A 22,048-nucleotide genomic window follows, 5' to 3' on the forward strand; every position below is an offset into this window, starting at 1 on the left:
TACATGTATTACTTGTAATATCAGTGAGAGTGGTTACAGTTGCACTTCTATTTACAATTATACTATTGTATCAGCACTGTGCTCCTCATTGAATTGATGTTCCAGGCACCACTGACATTAATGCCTGAAATTAAAGGGCCCAGAGGGGTTGGCACATCAGTGATGAGTGATCCTGTTTCCTGTAAATACAGTGGCTCCTCAGAATAAAGGCTAGTGTGTAAATTATTAAGATCAAAGTTTAAAAGTAAATCTCTAATTACTGTTGTAGTGCTTTGCTCAGACTTTGTTTTTTAAATGCACTCTTTACTGCAGTGTTAATACAATCGAAGTGATGCATGCCATCTGACAGAATATACAACACCCTATATGATAAAGCTTGGTTTGACCTCTTATGTTGGAGCATATTTGCTTGTAGTTCCAGATATCGATGATTCTTCAGTGATGCAACTAGCGGAGATGGGCTTCCCATTGGAAGCATGTCGGAAAGCTGTTTACTATACTGGCAACTTGGGTGCAGAGGTGGCTTTCAACTGGATCATCGCACACATGGAAGAACCAGGTCAGTAATCTCAAGGGTGTGGATGTGGTTTTTGCTCTGCTGTGCATCTCGCTTGGGTCAGTATGTATTGTGACAATTTGGTGGAAAAAAATAACTGATGTCCCCATAACAACTAGCGAACACAAACATGGCATTTTCCTAATCTGTTGCCGTGTTGGTATAAACTGTTGCTGTAAGCAACAGTTTATACCTCGTCCTTGACTTTCCACCCCCTTGTCCTCGACTTGGACGAGGGGGTGGAAAGCACGCTGTCCAAGTTTGCTGATGACGCTAAGATGTGGGGCGAGGTGGACACACTTGAAGGGAGAGAGAGGCTGTAAATAGATTTAGACAGACTACAAAAGTGGGCAGATGAGAATAGGATGGGGTTCAACATAGACAAATGCAGGGTGCTGCACCTGGGGAGAAGGAATCCACAGCACACATACAGGCTGGGGAGTTCCTGTCTTGAAAGCACAGAGACGGAACAGGATCTTGGAGTCATTATTGACTCCAAGATGAACATGAGCCGCCAATGCCAAACTGCAGCCAGCAAAGCCGGCCATACCTTGTCATGCATCCAAAGATGCATCTCAAGCCAATCCAGAGAGGTGATCCTCCCCCTCTAGGTGACTTTGGTCAGGCTGCAGTTGGAGTACTGTGTCGCTGCACTTCAAAAGGGACGTGGCCAGCCTGGAGAGGGTTCAGAGGAGGGCCACCCACTTGGTGAGAGGGCAGCAGGACAGGCCCTACGAGGAGAGACTGAGGGACCTGAACCGGTTCAGTCTCAGCAAGAGGAGGCTGAGGGGGGACCTGGTGGCTGCCTACAAGCTCATCAGGGGGGATCAACAGCAAATAGGCAGAGCCCTTTTCTCCCCAGCACCACCTGGGGTGATGAGAAACAATGGTCATAAGGTGATGGAGAATAGATTTAGGTTAGAGATCAAGGAGGCAATGTTTTACAGTTAAGGTGGCCAAAATCTGGAACCAGCTTCCCAGGGCAGTGGTCCTCGCCCCTACCTTGGGCAAATTCAAGAGGAGGTTGGATGATCACCTGTCTGGGGTCTTGTGAACCCAGCATTCATTCCTGCCTGTGGCAGGTAGTCAGCTAGATGATCTGTTCAGGTCCCTCCTGACCCTAGCTACTATGAAACTATAAGCCTGACACGGAGTCCCATTCGATTGAACATTTATGGGGCACCTGTTGCCTGGAGAATGCACAGCAGACCCCAGTTGAACCAGAAGTATCCTGCCCCTAATAATAGAGAAGCTGGTGCTAGAAACCATGGAGGGTCTGTTGCTTTTTGCATGTGTCTAGAGCTGGGGATTCAGCCACATGTATGGCAACTATGGGTTGACCCTGGGCTGCTCATTTGGCTTCAGTATTATGTGGGTTCACACCCTTGCAGCCTGGCTGCAGTGGTTTCATGCTGTATGCTGAGTTGCTCCAGGTAGGCCTACAGGGGAGAATCGTGCATGCGTTCTCTCCATTGAAATGAATTCCACACCAGTACAATGGCTCTTCTTGACTCTGGCATGTTGATTGATGGCTTTTCCAGTTCCACGAAAAGAAAGTTAACTGATAAATGTTTGTCTGTTCCAGATTTTGCCGAGCCGCTCGTTATACCTGGTTTTGGAGGAGTTGCTGCCGCTGGAGCAGCTGGTTTAGGGGTCATCGGGTTAGATAACCAACCTCCAGAAGAGATGGTAGCTATTGTCGTCTCCATGGGCTTCCAGAGGAATGTAGCTATTCAGGCACTAAAGGCAACAGTGAGTTTCCTGGTTTATCGGAAGAACTTCTAGGGTTTTTTTTAGCATGTGAAGGTAGGGAAACCTTTGAAGCAAGCATATGAAGGAATTTAGATTTGGTAGTGGGTGAGGAACAAGGAGATGGCATGCTTCAGGCAAGGTTAGCTCCCAAGATAAGTGATGGGGAGGGAAGGGCATATAGGTTTTGGATGGATGCTCATTTTAATGTAACCCCAAGGGGAAGGTAAGGAAAACATGGCTTTTTCATGTTGGGTGATTGAGAGCAACCTGCATGAGTAGAGTATTTAATGAGCCCCCTATGAACTCCCCCTCTCTGGGGTACTTGTAGGAGGGTTACAATCCTAGCCACCTGCCTGTGATCTACAGTTGTCTAGGGACAAGGGATCTTGTTGCCTCCAAAGGACCCTGGCCATGAGAGGAGGAAAGGGCTCATTCTGGGTCCTGGAGGAAACACTCTTCCTTTTTTTTGCTTCTGATCCCTGCTTCTTCATATACACCTATAACGTCTAATTCCAGTTGTACCTAGGACCCTGGCCATGGGCTAGGCCCCCATTGTAGGCTCTGTATGAACACAGGACAGTCCCTCCTGCCCCAGGCTCCTTGCAATCAAAGTGGTTACCTGCACCAACAAAATATGTAATTGGGGGGCTTTTGTAACTGCCCTCCACATAACTGGATAAGGGGTAACTTTTGTTTGAACAAAGGTTTGCATATTACTGTCATGTTGATTTTCAAAGGACAGAAAGGTGTGAGCTGAATTCACTTTAAACCATTTATTTGGACAGTGATCCCAGCCCCAACCATTTCTTTATGGAGGACTGGGGAGGAACGATGCACTTAACACTGGCTCCAGCTAACTACTTTGTGATGATTTATATGACTGATAAAGCCATGCTGTGCTTTAAATATGACTTTAAAAGCCTGTGTGTGTAAATGAATGCTGATATCCTGTATAGCACAACCCCTTGTCATTAGTAGCAACACCAGGTACAACCCTGAGCATGGCATCATTCAGCGAGCGTGGTACTGATGATGCTGCAGGGAATCATTAAGCACTAAATGAATCCAATTATAGACTGAGGTCAGGAGGCTTGCAGAGTGCCTGCTGAATATGCATCTTCATAGAGGCAGTCTGTGTTGCTCAAACGGACCAAATGCTACTGAACGTGCTCCGCTTACTTAAGGATCAGTGTGTGTACAGCAGTTGCAATGCTAGTGAGTGTGCTAATGACTGACGTTTTGCTCATTTGACTGCCAGAATAATAATTTGGAGCGTGCACTGGACTGGATCTTCAGTCACCCTGAGCCTGAGGAAGACAGCGAGACAGCTTCGGATGTGATGTATAAGGAGAATAATGCTAATGCCAACATCCTTACAGAGGCAGGTTCAGAGGGGCCCAGGGTCAGAGATGGGTCTGGAAGTAAGTTTTCCTTGCTAGTTCACGGATGTGTTCCTCGAGCTCCTTTTTCTCTTTCATCACATGGTTAGCACGGGGCCCCAACAACTTGCTTTTAGATCCTGTCCATGCCACTGAGTTGTGTGTAGCTTTGGCAAACCATGCTACTTCTTCTGAGTCTTAGTTTCTCAGTTTAGGAGTAAAATGGCTGTTGAGGCTTATGGTTTATAAAGGAATTGAAAATTTTTGGCTGGAATGTTCTATAGGACAACGTAGTATTAAAATCCCCGTTCTTATCTCACGGCCACCTTCAAGGCCATTCTGGCTTCAGCGTTGAGAGAGGAGAATCCGTGCCACGCTTACAGTAGTCAAAACTTGTTCTGAGCTCCTGTTCCCATGACGGCAATTTGCAACAGTGCAGTGTATTTACTCCGCCTACCTGGTGCAGGTCCCTAATGTAGGCAAGCAACAGGAGTGCACAGTAGTATTTACCCAAGTGTAAAATACTTCAGGGCAGATTAAGCTGTCAGATTAAGCTGTGCCAGGGTAGCTCACATGCCACCAGGGGTTGCACTGTTGTAAGGATGCTCTAGTTTTCTGGTTTAGATTTGCTTTTGTAGGCAGGGACTTGGAAAAGGTTGGATTCTGCCTCCAAAAAGGGCAGGAAAATGCAGGTAGACCTCTTAGGATCTGTCTGGCTGGCTACAGTAAGCCATATGATCTTGTATGGGGATTGGTTTGTCATAAGACCATAAGAACTTCCACTTACTGGGTCGGACTGTAAGTCCAGCTTGCCCAGTATCCTGTCATGCAGTGGCAAATAATGGATGCTGAAAGGGAGGGTGAACAGGGTATCTGACCTGCTCCTTTCCCACTTGCAGGCTGCAGCATTTAAGGTCTAGGAAGTTCTGATTCAGAGGAGGGGCCCCTGACTCTCAATAGCTACATCAGCACCTTTCCTCCAGAAAATTGTCCAATCTCTTTTTGAATCAGTTGGAGTAGAGTGCCCCTTCATGGTAAACTTATTCCCCCTGGATCACTGCATAACTTCACTGAACCAAAACATCCCATCATTGTAGCAAAAAGATTTTTTGGGTACAGACACATGGCACAGTTACACCAGGCATAAGACAAGACCGAAAACTACGTTTAAATAGGAAGCTGCGTACAGTAGGTGCTATTATGGTGTCTCACCATTGGATAGCCAGAAAACCAATAATGACCTGCTTTCATTGAGCAAAGAGCAGGTATGCAGGGGGTAAAACTGAGTCGAGTTGCAGACACATGACCCATACACTTCTGTAACTTATACAGCCACTGCTCACACTCCAAAAGTTAACTTTGCCCAGGGCAGTGATTTCCACCAATACAGAGCTGGGTGTTGTATGTCTGCTCCGTCTTTATAGCGTGGAAAAGGCAAGTTATACTAATGGAAACGTGTTGTGTGTCTGCATCCTGTCTCCTGGCTGTTCTAATTTTCCTTCTTTTGGTCTGAGAAAGGAAAATAATTAAAAGTCCAAGCCTGGAGAGGTGAGTTGCCTAAAAGCCAGTCAAACTTAGGATTCTGCTGCTGTTACAAACAGCTCGAGCAGCTTCACTCCTGAAGTCTGCCAGAAGTTTTGGTTGATGTATATGTAATATGATAATCCATTTAAGAGGATTTGTTACCCTACATATAATATACCCGTGTGCTACTTAATCGATTTTTCTGTAATGGTTTTTCTCCAAGGATGTCATTATTCTCAGAAGTAATGGAGCTAAGTAAACCACGAGATGGAGCTGTTGTACAGAAGCCAAAGAACGTTAAGTAGGCAACGAACAATCCTTTATCTAAAAAGTCCTGATTTACTGTAGCACAGTGCTCATCTTAGGATACTCAGAAGCAATTAATATTTCTCTTTCTAAAGGACTTCAATGACCCTAGCTAGTAGCTGCAGTGTGTATGCAGTGATGCCCCTTTTCCCTCTGTCCTTCAGTCTACCTTTTGCTGTAATACATCTTCTTAAAACTGTCTAAAAAAACACATCAAATCTCATTCTGATTCTATTATAGTTTTTTAATAAGGGCATTTATTTCCCTGCAACAGTTAGAAATGTTACCACTGTAAAGGGCAGCCCAGTTTATCCTAATGTCATGAGCAAGGTGGATTATTTTTGCATAGCAGAATTGTAGGGTGACGACAGTGAAGATTTTCTGCATAATTAGACTGGAGTATGTGAGGCTATTGGAAATCTGGAGTTCTGATAATGCGCTGTGACACTGTGAAAAGGGTCTCAGTTCCCTTTCTGCATCAAAGCTCAGGCCGTTTCCAGATCCAGTTCTCTTTTGTTTTGGTGGCATTTACACTGTACTGTATAAGCGAAGGTGGAGCAAAACACAGATGTCTTTTCATTAATTATCTTAAAAAAGAGCCCGTCCAGGACTCCCAGGTCATAGCATTCTGATGGCGGCCATGCATGTATTTTATGCTGGAAACTTTCATTTGTTCCTATCCAAGGGCTTCCAAAAACTTTCAGGACTGTGAAGATGATTAGCTTTTCAAGCCACGAGCCATGGACTGAGTTTCAAAGGCTGTTCTAGGATGTAGACTCTTCCTTTCATTTGATTTACAGGGGATCAACCATTTGCATTCATGAGCATTAGCTGATTTGTGTGTAGAGTGAACCACTAGCCTTTGCCAAAGAGGCATCTAGGTAGAGTGACAAGGGGCTGAAATCCATACCTTCACTCTAGCCATTTTATCTTTCATTGACTTTTGTCATACTCGTAGGCATAAGCTAAATTCATAGTATTTTGGGCACAGACCTGTATCTATTTGGGTGGTGTTATTGCTTGACAGAGAAGACAAGCTATACATATGAATGTGGGAGTCCATTGATCACATAATAAGTTTGTGTTGGGATGCAGAGAGTGAATCGGACACGACAAAGCTTATCTGTGCTAAAAGAGACAAAACGCGTCCATTAGCTCTGTGTTGCATTGAAAGATTGAGACTCATCTTTCTTTTCTTGTGCAGGATATGAGCTCTTTGGATTCATCAGCCACATGGGAACATCCACGATGAGTGGTCACTATGTTTGTCATCTCAAAAAGGAAGGCAGGTAAGTGGCTTTGGGAAAGGAAGAATTGGTTTCCGGCTGACAGGCACCTTCTGCATAGTGTGCGTCCTTGCAGATTGGGGCATGCGTTCCTTGTGTGTGTTATCAGACAACCCCCTTCCGGGGTTCCTTTTGGTGGCATGAAGATAATGAATGTCCTATAGATTGACTGACAGACAACTTGGCGGTTTTCTTTTTAATTGATGTATTTGTCCATGCTGAGGTTGCTTTAATCTAGTCTGGCTACTGGACTCATGTGGAAGTGGGAATCTGTTATACATATAGCCCCTCCTTTCCAATTGTACAGAGAGCACACTGTGAGTTGAGCTCAAACTGGTCTTTACTTATCTTAGGTTAAAGAAGGAAAGTACTAACTCATCTGCTTACTGCCTCCAGATATCTCGCTTATAAATTGTATCCAGCTCCACTCTCTTGTCCTTGAAATGCCAGTAACTTCACTGTATTGGGTATTTGTAGTGTTGGGGTTTCCATAATACAAATTAACTTTTTCTCCAGCAATGGGGAATGCTATTTGGTCTGCATTTTCACCATCCTGTGTCCTCCCTCTTTTCCTAATTCGTGGACCTACGAAGAAGACTACTTCCCCAGTCCTTTCATTATTTTCATTGTCCCTTGGGTTTTTTACATTTAACTTCTCAGTTGCTTGGCCAAGAGATCTGGGAAGCCTTGGTACGGCCTCAGCGCTGTATCAAGGGACTACATGATATCACAGAAGGATGCTCACCTTCCTGTTTTCCTTTCAGATGGGTGATCTACAATGACCTTAAAGTCTGTGCCTCAGAACGACCTCCCAAAGACCTGGGCTACATTTACTTCTACCACAGGATACCAAGTTAGGCCTCAAATACATTACTTGGCCTTAAGAAGCCATAAGCCTTTTTAATCTGCCAAAAAGTGTTTAGAAAATTAAATACAAGCAAAAAACACTCCACCTTGGACTGCCAAAAAGCAAAGGAAAACATGGGATATTTATAGTTTATTTAAAAAAAAAAACCACACACAACAAAAAACCAGTCATTTGATGCCTTCTTCAGTGCTAGTGGGGAAATTTCTATTAGGTGATGATGTACTGTAGGTTGTTTTAAATTTATATACATTAAAGGGTACTTTAAAACCCTTCAGATCGCTGGTGGAATTTGCAGCCAGCCTACGGAGAATGCGAATGTTTCCTGATCAAACACAACAGCCCAGTTCCTGCCTCATGGCTCAGCCGTGCCCTGTGAAGATCTGCGGGGACGTGTCTTTCTATCGTAGTAGCTGGCCACTGCTTTCAACTGGGGAGTCCAGACGGGTTATGGTAATCAGACTTGTCTTTGCCTCATCTCGAGTTGGAGGGGGGAGCCGTTCTCCAAAGCAGAGCGTGCCTCGGGCATGACCTTATGCTTCATCACAATGAGAAAAATGTAGCATACATCTATGAGAATGTCGTGACTCAGAATATTTTGTTTTTTGCCTTTTTTGATGCTTGAAATATGAAGACAGACCCATGACATATGGGGAAAACTGTCATTGTATAAAGCACTGACCAGGGATTATGCCAAATAATTACGGTGGGCTTTATTTGATTTTATGGATTAAGTTGGGGTGTTACATCATCGTGAAATCCTCTTGCCTTCTTAAGTTCTTCCGCAGGATTCAGGTTTGGAAATGGCTAACAGCATGCAGGCTGGTTCAGCACCTAAGTCTGCACTTCTCGGATGTGCAAGCACCTGTTTCCTACCAATCTAGTTAAACAAGGGGCAACGTCCCTTTTTACCTGTTGCAAAGCATTTTGTTCTGGTACCAAGGATCCTCCAGCTAAAACTGGCTCTGTAACAAAATGCTTGCAATGTAATTCTGTTTGCTGCCAAAGGTTGTTTAATTATTTAAATTGCATCCAGGGATAGAAGCAATTGCTTGGTAAAATAGCTGATTTATTGATTTTTTTTTTTCCATTTTAGATTCTTAATGATGTATGAACTTTCTCAAAACTTGCCAACACACTGATAAGCTGATTTCCGCAATGAACACCTTTTAGAAAAGGTTTTGGAAGAAGGAGGTGGCCATTTCTTCTTCCATTTAAAACAAAATCGTTTATTTTGGTTTGAACCACAGGCAAGAATTTATTTGAAATCATGGGCCGTGTGGGTTTTTAAATTGTTATTAGATTTTATTTTGGAGAAAAATTACAGCAGTGAATGAGCAACCTTTTTAAGATATCCGAAAACATTATTTCATAGTATGTTTGCTACTGCTGAGAAACAGTTGGCAAAATTGCCTCTTTTAACCCTACAGATCCCTCAAAATAAATTGGAACGGTCAAAAGAGTCCTCCTTGCAGGGTGAAAGAGAGGCAAGGAGATGTCATTACATCTTTGCTGCTGCTAATTTTGCAAGTGTAATAGCAAAATACAGAGAATTAGACACAACCAAAGGGCACTGGATTAAAGATTCTGGTTATAACTAGGGCTTTTTAACATCTGCGGAAAAGCTGTTCTCCGTAATAGAACAACCTTGTGTGCATTAAGCAGCGTTGTTAGACAGGCCCTGTTCTTTGGGTCGGCCCCTGATCTGAAAAGCTAGACTAGGTATAGGGAGGAAATGATGCCTAATCGCTGGGAAAGCTCCTGCTATTTAGCACTCTTGCAGGCTCACTAGAATGGCGTTCCGTTGCGTTAACAAGTGGCTCTCATGAGAGTTTGCTGCTTTATAATTTATTAAGCAGTTGGTCACAGACAAATACAAATTGGCAGCAAATCAACTTGTCACTATATTTGGGATATTTGCCTTTCATTAGAGAATGCAGATTTTGAAAATTGTATCAGCAAACTGATCAGGGGTGCTAGCCTGTACCGAAAGGGGGGGGAAAAAAGGAGGAAACTTCCTGTTTTATTTGTACTTTTTCTTTCCTACAGATCCCTTTTTGTGCCCATTTATGTTTCAAGCAAGTGAAACACTGCAGCCATCTCCTCTGCCTCATGAACTTAAAGGGCTATTTATAAACCAGCAAGGTCTGGCATGGCTAACCTTTTTATTTAAAGACCCTAGCTAAGTGACAGACAATAGAGGCTTTACCATGTTCGTCACCGAACTAACAAATGGCACGTCTCCCAGGAATAAGACTGGAATGTGAACTTCCTCAAACCATTTACCTGTATATATACATATCTAGAACTGGAAAGACTGTGGATGTGATATATTTTTAATATCAGCAACAGGCAAGAATCTGGGAAACAGAAGTTAAAAAGGAGGAGAAAAACAAAGAACTGGCCACATAGGTGCATTTTTAGTTTCTGGGATCCTTTTAGTGCAAGAATTCTTCATCATGTTTGCATATAGTTAAAAGTGGGTCAAGAGTACAGGATATACAGAAGGGAAAAGGCTGAAGGACTTTTGAAAATGTCGGTTTGAAAATACTTGGAAGTTTTCCAGCCATTTGTGTGTTTTTGTCACCCTTTGCTTAGATGATCAGTGTATTGCGTGACAGAGGATAAAGCCAAAGGAGAACAGCCACACTGGTACATCCCAAAGCAAAAACCTGATTCTGGAACCGAGAGGTATTCCTGCTAGATCCATGTAAAACCATGCTCATCTCCAAGCACGTAAATGGTCTCGCTGATGTGAATGGGACCGTTCCAAGAGCTGATCCTGCAAATGCGCCTAAGTGCTTTGTTGGATCAGGGCCTTGGTGAACAACTTGCAAACTGGTGACGGGAGGGTCAGTGTCTGTGGTTACGGTTGGATTGCAGTAACCACTGCAAGGTTTTTCTAATTGTATTGTGAGCTTCTTTAGACAAAAGGATGAGAAGAAAATCTTGCTGAGCTTCAGAAGGCAAATTATTTAATCTTTTGAATAGGATGAGCCAAGAGGCAAAAACCAACTTTTTTTATTTCTAGAGCTGTCTGTACATTTTTGAACAGTGATTTGGGGGTGGGGTAAAGGAGCTGGGGGGAAGGGGGAAGAAGGAAAAACCTTTTAATATTTCTTTCCCTATCTCACTTTACTTCTAGTATTCTAGGTACTGGTGTGGGTCACAATCTCCTCTCTCCAAAGCAGAGGACGAATGGGGTTCTTAAAGTCACTTTACCTTGTTGCTTACAATTAAGACAAAATAGTTGAAAAATCAAAACCCTCAGGCTACCTTAGGAGTCTTTTTGACCTGGATTCTCCTGTTGCTTATACCAGTTCCAGGTTGGCGTAATACTGCTGAAGTCAGCAGAGTTACTCCTGCTTTACACCGGTGTAACTAAACTGGGCCAGATTCACAGGCGGTGACAACTTCACTGGCATGCAGGAGGGCAAACGGAGGACATGGGTGTGCACTGGTCATCTTTGCAGTGTTTAGAAACAGACCTTCAGCTCGTTCCTTTGGTTTTCCATCCTGGTGGCAGTCTTCTTTGTTTTCTCCGCTCTTTGACTTCAGGTGCATTGCAAAACTATGCAAAACATGTCATAACTGGATATGCCTTTTTATTTTCTTCCCTTCCCCCTTAGCAAATTCAATCAATTTCTGTCAAATCTTTTGAGGCTTTACTGTTGTATCTTGGAAGTGTTTGTACTGGTTTATTTTGCACCATGGAGAATGGTTTGCTTGAAGCACTGATAACGTTTTGGAGCATACTTGTCTGAGATGAGAAGAGATGAATGACATTGTTGCAGCTGTTTTAAATTAAAAAAATATTCTCACATCTTGGCCATCCTGTTGCCTTTTTGCTGCTCTCCTCTTTACAATCTCAAGCAGAATTAACCAAGCAGCTTTCTGTGTTACTCTGCCTCAATTTGTTTTTATTTGGCGTTTGTTCTTAAAAACCCTAGCGTCTGAAACAAAGCCGTTATGGGGAAATTGCCTTTATGAAAGAAGAATAATTTCCAGCATTTGCAGTTGCTGAGAGAAGCTTGCCAACATGACGTGCGCATGCCCCAATGAGTCAGAGACCAGCTCATTGGGGAAAAGTTGAAACCTGTTACCTTTTTTAAAAACAAATGTGATTTTTGATAACTTGGGATTGGAGATACTGATATTTTTGTATAAACTCCTTCCATGGGGTTAGAGGTTAAGCCCTGTGTTTTCACCTCTTCAATTCATTTGAGAGATTAGATTTGCTTTACATCAAAGAACAAGTGGTTTTGCTGAGGTGTGTCCCACCCAAACAGCATAGGTCTAATGGGACTTTACTGCTAGATGTGGGGATAGGCCATAATGTGGCTCTGATCTGGCTAGCCCTACAAAAACCCGTGATAGCGAATTGGGGCACAGATGTGAGCAGTGGATCCCTAATTACACAGACCTGACCGGGCAACTTCCCTCAAATGAATGCACTGTATTTGCTGACAGGGCTGAGAAAAAGTGTGATTTAGTGGTTATGGGCTGGCTGGTGAATTTGGGTACATCCCATGAGTACACAAACCAACTAGATACGCTCTACACTGAATAGTATGTACTAAACCTTGCACAGCATTAGAGTTTGGGCCTATTCGATCACTGACAAGGCCTGCCATACTGGACTCACACTAGTCTGATCATCACTTAGTCTGGCTCCTTTTCTCTGTTCAGTATTAGATACTGCACATCAATATGTAAGAAACCTGATGAGGGAGAATAATCTTCCATTAGAAAAAGTTTCTTTTAACCCCTAGTCGGCTTCATAACTGAGCAGAGTGGTGAGCTGAGCACTTCTGAAAACCTGGCCCCCAGTTGAGCACTTGAACAATCAGACTCTTGGGGTGGCTTTTGCACAAAGGTTGTAATAACCCTTTGTTACAATAGTCATGTTATTAGATCTATGGGAACTGCAGGTCAATTAGCAATGGGACAATTGTTTAAATACATAGATTTAGATTTATTTAATAGAAGGCAGAGCAAAAATCTAGTAGAGAGAGGCTTGTGGACAACTGGGATTCATTTAAGGACAGGACCACTGACTTACCCAGTTAGCTAAATAAAATATGAGTTTGAGTTTCCTACTGGAGTAGAAAAGGAGTAGGACAAGGAAAAGAATCTGCTCTGTTGTTTGGATGTCAGTGTTTCAGTTTGGGTTTGATCCATGCTGCTGGAGGAGATTGCGCTGCTGTGGGAGTAAATCTATTATAGCTGCCGTACAGCATATAAATATATTTAGCAGCCTTATCTCATGAAAGAGAGATTTGCTTTGGCAGCGCAGTTATCACATCTCCAGTGCTGCATAGCAGCAGTAATAAGCCAGTTAAAATGACAACTCCCATGTCTTCAGAGTGTCTAAAAGAAGTTACAGGATGTGACTTCCCGTGGCATTTCCCAAATGCATTTTATTAGGGGACAGTATTTTAGAAAATTCTTTTGCCGTGGATACACAGCGGGCATCGATCCTCACATTTTTCAAGCCAAACCTCTATGTCCGGTGGCGCTAAACCTTTTTGCCCCACAGGCTGGATGGGCAGTGCCCTGTCTGTCTGTACGGTGGATCTGGCTGGTGGCCCTGACCAGCGTGTGGAGTGGGCACAGCAGGGGGAGGGAGGTGTAGCCCCACCTGGCCTGGCCATGGGAGGCGTAAGAATTGGTCAACAGAGGAGGAGTGGCAGCATTAGTTGCCACTGTTCTCACATCACCACATTTCCCAACCCGTGGGGAGCTCCACAGGCCAGATGCCATGGCTCTGCAGGCTGGATTTGGCAGATGGACTGGGGCTGAGCATCTCTGTCTGTTGTTCTGGACAGTCTGCTTCAAAGACTAGGGCACCCGGCCTGAGTTCTCTCTACCATGTGACTTGTCCAAATTTTGCCTTTTTTTCTCTCAAGTCACACGCTTCAATTCTCACCCCCTGACATTTTTATCCCATTTACCTCCTTATTTTGCTCCTTTTCACCTCTTCTTGTCTCACCTGAGTGTTCACCATGTCATGTAGAAGTGGTGCGAGGATGATGCATCTTGGCAAGCTTCATTTGGTACCCGAACGGCTCCACTAATTATTTTCCCTTTTCACCTGGCCTAAAAGCCTGAGGCTGAATTGATTCAATCTTTGCAGGTTAGTCTAAGCTGCGTAGACTGAACCGATCATGAAGTGAACAGACATTCACTTTTGATTCCAGAAATGCAGCCATGTCTGCAGTGGCCCAGGCCAGAAGCTGGAGGGTACTAAAGCACACCTCCCTACTCAGCTGGAGCAGACAGCTTGGCTAAGGCAGGGGTGGGCAAAATGCGGCCCAGGGGCCGATGCGGCCTGCCAGGCCATTCTATCCAGCCCACGGGGCCCCTAAAAAATTTAGAAAATTAATATTAATCTGCCCTGGGCTGCCTGTCATGTGGCCCTTGATGGCTTGCTGATGCTCAGTTAGCGGCTGTCTGCCCAAAATAATTGCCCACCCCTGCGTTAAGGCTAGCCTGCCCACCCTGCATTGGGGGGGGGGGGGGAGGACCCAAAGCATCCTGGGAGGCTGGGGGAATATGAGTTGACTTGAATCTTGAGGGGATCTGGGACAGAAGTTCAATTAACCAATTTAACCTAAATCAGCTAAGTCAGATACTACATCCATCCAGGTTTATCTTAAACCAGTTTCAGCCATTTTGAAAGAGGTTTATGTGCACTGAGCTTCCGTTGTGTTACAGATTTGAACCAGTTGCCAATCACTTCTACAGGTTCATGTGTAATTTCTGTCCCTAGCCCTGAAGACTAAATCCTAAGGCTCTCCAGGAGTTTTCTTTAGTTGGGATAGATGATAAACTGAGCAAGAACTTCCGAAGAGAGGTCAGGTTCTCTTTGGGTCTCACCTTGGGATCACAGGGTTCTCTGTACTCTGATGTACTGAGCAGGTTACGGTGTAAAATGACAAGGGAAAGCTCCCCAAAGGGGCTTCTGCATATTCATTAATGATCCAATCCATTTAATCCTAGAGTGGTGACTTTTTAGCTTTTTGTCTTTTTTGGGGGGGATCATTTAAAGGAACAGGATTCTCCAGTCTGAATTCCCTGGCCCTGCATTCTAGGATCTAGGTTTGATCGGTTTCTTTTGATTATATTGGAACCCACCTCCTGGATGGTTGGTAATCTAAAGCCCTACCTGTTTCATTTAGAAAGTTGGTTGCAATAGTCTTAATTCTTTTGAAATGTCTATAGATACCACTTCTGTGATTCTTAGAAGAAATTCAGAGAATATTGAAATACACCTTCATTTCCAAAGGAACAGGAACTTCCTCAGGGCAGACTGAGTGGTTGCAAATTGGCCTGCCTCTTGACTCTAGTGGAGCTATGACAGTTTACACCAGCTGAGGCTCTGACCTCTAATTATTCGCTAGAGAGAGTCCCATTCTCATCTCACGTAGAGTGGTCATAAAACTCCCTGGATTTAATGGGCTTATACCACAAGAAGTGCAAGAAGGATCCCAGTCTCTCTCTTTCTCTCAACAGTGATTGCAACCCCCGCTGTAAGTACGAAGGGTTTTACCAGTATGTTTCAAAGCATTTGTGCATTCGATTTCCCCCCCCAATCATATAGGGGCTGGTTCAATGATTATTGAAAGCATTTCTCATAGACTTCAAAATCCATTGATGAGCAAAAACCCATTTCTTGGTTTAATTAAAAGACAGCTCTGCTCTCTTTAGGAATGAAAACCTCAGATTAAAAAAAACCTGTATCTTTATTAATCCACTTTGATAAGTAGATTCCTTCTTTGTTTTAAAGAATCATAACCAAAGCCTACTTTCAGCTCCACAAGAGATCTAGCAGATGCTTGAAGCCACAGACAAAGTTCATCTTCAAACATATTTAAAAATTGCACAGTTTATAAATACAGATAAATAAATACAATTTAATATGTGGGGGGGAAAAAATCACAGGAAGGCATGCTTCCAGTACAATACAAAAATACTACATTCACTGTGATGCTCTGCAGATTGTCATCTGTCAGCTTCATAAATTAAACATGTTGATAGGCAGACAGTTCATTCTTAAGGAAGTACTTTATTTTCAAGAGCAGTGTAAGGAAACATCAAGTTGAAGCATCAGTAAACTACAAATCTGTGTTCTTAATATTATACACAGCTAATAATGCACTGAGTATACAGAGGCAAAGTTACCTATTATGAGCTCCTTCTGGGTCTGGCTGATCCCATGAAACAGTGTAAATATTCAAATGTGTTGCTACACTGGCCTAATTCCCACCTTTGCATCCTTAGACCCTCATTTTGCTAGGACTTGTGCACATGCTTAACTTCAGGGACTGATCAGTATGTAAAGGAAAGGAGAGGTGAGGATTTTTGTGGGTGGTATCTTTTATTGGACCAACTGTATAGTTGGGATAAAATTAGACCAGGAATGCAAAGCATAAGACCTGAAGAAGAATGCTTTGCATTCAAAAGCGTGGCGAACTTTATCCCAACTACACAGTTGATCCAATAAAAAAATACCCACACAAATCCTTGCCTCTCGCATAACTCCTGGACCATCACAACTACAACATCACTCTAATGCTGCCATAATATAAAGTCCTTAGTATGTAAGTCCTTAGCAGGAAAAGGGCCATTGTGATGTTACTGTGGTTGCTTAGGTGTAAGAACAAATGGACCCTATAACCTCTTTTCCATTTCCCATATGTTGGCTTAAAAATAAAGCCATAAACTGGTTTAAGATCGCAAGGGTTTTCAAACAGTTTATAGCACTGGAAGAAGCCTCATAGGATGCCTTTCAATAGATACAGATATATATTTTAGCTATGTTATGCTCAGATATATAAAATATATTTATAAACATTTTGATCTTTCTAAATTTACAGTAGAGTACTGATAATAAAAAAGCTGCTAACTTAAGCTTTTGTTTCAGCCAGCGTAGATGACATTCTGCAAGTGGGGGAAGAGATCAAGTAATGTTGAGGGCCTTGACTGTGCCACTTTGCTCATTGGAGCTATTCATATGAAATCATTGACAGGACTGGGGCATGCTCTCTCCCTTTTCACTTCCATCTCTCTTTCGCTATCCCACTTCCAGCAGCTATTGCCTTGTGTGGTCAGGCCTGTAACTTCTCTTCTTTTGAATGCTATTATGCGCCCTTTTGGCATGACCAGTGTTAACCAGCTGGAATTTTTTCAGAATGAGCAACTCTCTCTTTCCCCATTATTTTGTTTTAACCATTTTAATGAAGCTGAGAGTAAAGCGGGGGCGGGGGAGGATGGCTCAAAGCAAGGGATTTTATTTGTAGCCCAGATGGCATTTGGGAGGTAATACTGTATCCTGTATTCATGAGTATCTTCATTCATTTCTGTGCAGTGCATTTTGAATGTGGACTACTCAAAGCTCATATCCCATACATGGTTCTTACATAAACTGCCTGTACAAAATGCTGCGAAACAGCTGACAGCACTGTTGACTGAATCCCTTTGTCAACTACTCAGATATGGCAAGGTCATTAGTCATGTAAGCTAGTTCATGGTGAATAACTGATGGGCCTCAGATCAGATCCACATAGGAGAGAGCTGCATGGCCAACTTGTGGGGCGATCTGATTCTCACTGGCTTCCAGGGGGGCTGGATTGAGTCCTCTCCTTCCCACCTGTACCAAGGTTGCCAGGCTTCTGTGCAGGGGATGCCTGTGTACTCTGATAGCAATCACCCAACGAACTAATCAGTGCTGTCACTCAGCCTCCATCTTTCTGTCTGTGATTTCTGAAGGCCCAGCTCCATGTCCGGTGTCAGTAAGGCTGAGTACCCACAGCTCCCACTGAAGTCAGCTGGAGCTGCAGACACTCTGACCCCCTGAAATGCATGGTGCACATCTTACGTGGGGTACCCACCCACTGGCCTTGCAGAACTGGTGGACACATTAAAAAAAAATGGGTTGCAATAAGAGCAGGTCAGGATGAAAGTAGTCTTCTGAGAGGCAGTTCTCAACATCTTAGATTCTAGTGGGGTCCTAAGCTGCCTAAGAAAATCTGAAATTTGAACATCCAAACTACCCGTTTTTGGGGAAGCTGAAAACTGCGCACAACCTTTCTTTTTTTTTTTGTCATTTAAACACGTGTCATTAGCAGTAATTCCAAAAACATGCCTGGGAAACTATACCAAGGATTTGCCAGCTAATTAAGCATTAAAGCAATTATGAAATCGACAGCACAAAGTAATCTTTAAATGTAGGAGTTTCAAAAGCACTCAGCATTGGTCTCTCTACTCCAATAAAGATCAATAATAAAATGCTCAGTGTAAGACTTGGCAAATGCTGAGTGCTTTTTAAAATCCCACGCAAGATGCCCTATAACAGAAATGAGCAGTTAAAACCCCTATATTTGGGTCTTAATCATGCAATCTGTAATTTACATTCAAATAGTGTCTCACATGCTTTGGGTAATAATTCAGTAAGTTCATTTGTGAATACAGTTGCATGCAATATTTTTGTACCTGAGGCTATACATTTCTTCCAAAGGAAAAAAAAGTATCTTTACAAAACTTGTGTCTTGGCTGATCTTATGAAAATGCAATTATATATATATATAGTGTGTGTGTGTGTATATGTGTGTATATATATATATATATTAACAAGTATATATCTATATCTATATATCTATCTATATATCTATATATATATAAAGATAGATATATACTTGTTAGTTTGAAACATCAATTTAACTGTAGGTAGATGTAAAAATAGTTTTTTGATGTGGAGAGAACATAACAAACACATATCTTAAGTTTTGAATGCAAAAAGACAGCGTTTGCCTTTCTGCTGGGAAAGGGTGGCCAGTGAAGATACTGCAAGTTATAGGTATCAACAAGAAGTCAGCCCCTCACTTAGTGAGTAGACTTAGTCCCATGAATTCCTGTGAAACTACTGAGAATGTGTAAGGGCACCATAATTCAGCCCTTGCCCAGTATTGGAATACATATATTAAGATACGTTTCTGCAAAGTATGAGGGCAATAGGATTTGACTGAGCTCAACAACTGGGTGGAACAGATCAATTGGGAAGTCATCAGCAGTCATAATGGGTGCGTCCAGACGAGCACAGCTGTGTGGTATGTGGCACCACAAACACATCTGCAGTGCCGCATACCGCGCACACAAGTGTTCTCTGCATTGCAAGGGTGTGCTGCCTGTGCATGCACCTCTCCAGTTCCCCGCCCCGGGTTTTTTGAGCCCTGGATATCCAGGGGTCAAAAAAACACGCAGCAAAAAAATAGGAGCAGCGCAAGCACGGGCAGTGTGTGCTGCTGAAAAGCAGAGCTGGGCCTCTTGGAGCTGCACTGCAGCTGCCAGTCAGGCTCTGCCCGGCAGAAGCACTGCAGGTACAGCCCCGGGATGCCCCCAGGACTCCAGGTAAGGCTGCCAGGGCCAGTCCAGTGCTGGCCCCAGCCTCCCCTACCTCACCTAGGATAACTTGTTGCAATGACTCTGAAAGCAAACGGATCAACACAAGTCAGGGTGAGTGGCTAGGAAGATGTTTACTAAATGGCATGAACTATGCACCAGAGAGGAAAGGCTCAAATTTTGGACCTAGTGACCGCAGCTGGGATGAATCACTTTGGGAGAAATGGGAGAGGAACAAGAAGGAGAAGCAGAAAGGGTGGGATCAAGATAAGCTAAAGAATCACTAGCACGTTGGATCTGATGCCTGTTCCCAGGCCCCGACCCCAAAATATCTGCTGAGAAAGGCAGTAGTGTCTGCGTGAAACGGCTGGTTCCTATTGCAACTGGGCTCACTGCAGTCTCAACAATAATTTTTAGCTTTTTCTCAATTTACACAAATAATGACTTGCGCAACAAAAGGTGCAGATAACAATACCTGCACCCCTGAGGCTTTGCAGCCAGAGGTATCACAAAGTGGGGGATGAGCATTATTTCCCCTCTGCTTTTGCACTCTTTGTAAATTTAAGGCCGAAGGAAGCTGTGACTTGCTGAAGCTCTCACAGAGCATCCGCACCAGACTCCAGATAACTCAATTGTCGTTCTCTGGCTACGTTTTGGCTGCTCTCCCGTATATCCTGCCTCATGCTGTTGCAGTGTTAATCCCTGTGCGTTCTCCTCCTCCAGTATCAAGATGTACCAGCTTCCCCATGTGTTTGTTCAGTGCTGTCAAAGGTACAGGGACACTTATCAATATGCAAGGAAAATATACCATGATTTCCAGAGAAATACCTGTTGTCCTGATTGCATTTGAATAAACCTCTCCTCAGTGCCTGTACCTCTGAGTGGGGTATACAGTCAAGAACTGCACTACCCTACAAACCAGCACCTTGCTGGAGGCCTCTGGAGATGGACTAGTAGATGGGCAACTCCTCCCACCCCCTTCTGCAATACTGCACCTTGATGTACCTGCCATTGCCTCTCTCCTGTCCATAATCACTCGCTCCTGTTGAGCTTATTTCCCCTCCATACTTTTCTGAATCTCCTCCTTTCCAACAATTTCTTACTAAATTTGTACTCTCTTACATGTGTTTTCTCTTTTCTACGGTAGCTCTACTTTCTCCCACTCACCACATTCATGTTCAGGCCCACATGGAAGAAGCCTGAGTTGTCTTTCTCAAAACCTTAGGGACAAGGCATAAAATGCCAGTGGTGCTGCTCAGCGGTTACCAGTGAAGCCACCTGAAACAGCTGCTATATCTGCTTCAGCCCATCCTCCGTGCAGAGATTTGGCTACTAGATCTATATAGCTGGGGGTCCGCTGGCTATGCACAGCTGAAGCCTCTTAGGGGCTGTGTAGTCTATTGGATGAACTCTATAGCCTATACCCTCCTTCACAGATGAACTGAAGTGCTTTTGCCAAGTTGGGGGCATACATACCTATTTCCCCAACTGTATATATCTCTAGGGCTATATCTTTACCAGTGATTTTCAACCTGGATGCCATGCGGTGCAAGGAGAATGCCATGTGTGAGGATATAAGGAGATAGATGCAGACGCATTGCTGCCTGGCTCATCTCTTGTCCCCACTGCCTGGCTCTTCTGCAGGGAGGTTAGCACTGTAACACATAAGATAGTTTTTGAAACTCAATTCATACAAGTTCAAGGGGTGCCTGGAGTCTACAAAGGTTGAGATCCACTCGTCTATACTGAAAACACGGTGGCTAGTACTGGCATGCTGGAACATACTGCTCTGTTCCAGGTAGGCAGCTTTACAGAGCAGAACCCGTGTAGCTGTATCCATGCTAATTAGATTAGGACAGGCTAATTGGTGCTGTCATTTAGCCGTGCTAACTAGCCTGCCTGCAATACCACAGAGCAATGGTTATGTTGCTTTTGGTTTAGGAAACAGCCTGCCTGAAGCAGCACAGCTAAAACCCTCGGCACCAGTTTATTGAACACCTGTTTATTGAATAGACATAGTCTTAATGGATGCAGGCAGTTCCCCTTCCCGTCAGCTGTGCATGGGCAAACCAGCTTTGAGCCAAGTGTCCCCTGCTAACTCAAGTAATACCCCCTTTTCCTGCTCCTTGTTTGGTGGCTGTGAGCAGTGAGATATATTTAAGGTCCTGCACTAAAAACAAATCAGCTGCTTCACAATCCTGAAAGCAAGGCTGGCTCTGTAGCATCACTTCCAAATGACCCTCCTTGTTTTAGCTCTGTGAAGATGCTGTTATGTTTTTTTAATTAGAAAGGCATAAAAATAACCGCCCTCCCCCCGAACAGCCAGTTCTACTGGATAAGTGTCAGGGAACTATCCTATATCCCAGCACAGAAGATATTCTGGAAGAACTTGTGTGATAGCAGGGCAACAAGCTAGACCCGATCTCTATGCTTTTAGCCCTATTGCCCGTCTCCAAAGCTGCCTACGTCCTCAATTACCACCAAGATCCACAATTTCCAGGTTTCAGTTGCACCACGCCTTCTGCTCAGCTTTGGTGGTACCTGAGGTTTGTCAGCACACATCACTGCCAAAGCAAAACCAAACTGCTTTCAGCTGATCTGTCTTCAGCAAGCCTTCTTGCACTAAAATGAATTTTCCTAGTCAGCCTTCAGTACCCAGTACTTAAAGGAAAACTGCAGTGATCTGTTACTATACTCTTACTAGTAAAGAACAATTCATATTAATAATGAATTATTAAAGGACTATTTAAAAATCTATCAGTATCTCCCTTCTGTGGTGTCTGTGTGGGTCTTTGATAAACCATAACTAGATGGTTCTTGTTTAGTGGCTTCCTCTTGCTAATTAAATGCTGTAATTAGAATATCTTCTATGGAATTTTTGCTTGAAGTGATTGCTCAAATTAAGGATCAGCTTTAAGAAACTTCTGACTTTATCCTAGTGAAATTGTTCAACACCTAAAGAGCCCCTTCTCTGTAAAAT

The 22,048-nt window shown here is 43.5% G+C and overlaps 1 protein-coding gene across 4 annotated transcripts in view; it reads left to right on the plus strand.

Moving 5' to 3' along the window:
• The window catches only part of USP13 (ubiquitin specific peptidase 13), a 75,560-nt gene extending 64,069 nt beyond the window's left edge, over positions 1-11,491 (plus strand). Inside the window, exons 17-22 of one of the 4 annotated variants that reach the window (XR_002087435.2) lie at positions 416-559; positions 2,142-2,308; positions 3,567-3,729; positions 6,722-6,806; positions 7,568-10,359; positions 10,989-11,491. Coding sequence is in view for 1 of the 4 variants with exons in the window: in XM_014606236.3 (XP_014461722.1) it covers positions 416-559; positions 2,142-2,308; positions 3,567-3,729; positions 6,722-6,806; positions 7,568-7,661 (653 nt within the window). In the remaining 3 variants the exon portion in view is untranslated. Of the gene's footprint in view, positions 1-415; positions 560-2,141; positions 2,309-3,566; positions 3,730-6,721; positions 6,807-7,567 lie in introns of all 4 variants that reach the window. The other 3 variants (XR_009463532.1, XR_009463533.1, XM_014606236.3) reach the window with 3 other exon arrangements.
• Positions 11,492-22,048: the final 10,557 nt, after the last annotated feature.

The sequence above is a fragment of the Alligator mississippiensis genome, chromosome 7, assembly GCF_030867095.1.
Source record: "Alligator mississippiensis isolate rAllMis1 chromosome 7, rAllMis1, whole genome shotgun sequence".
NCBI lineage: Eukaryota > Metazoa > Chordata > Crocodylia > Alligatoridae > Alligator > Alligator mississippiensis.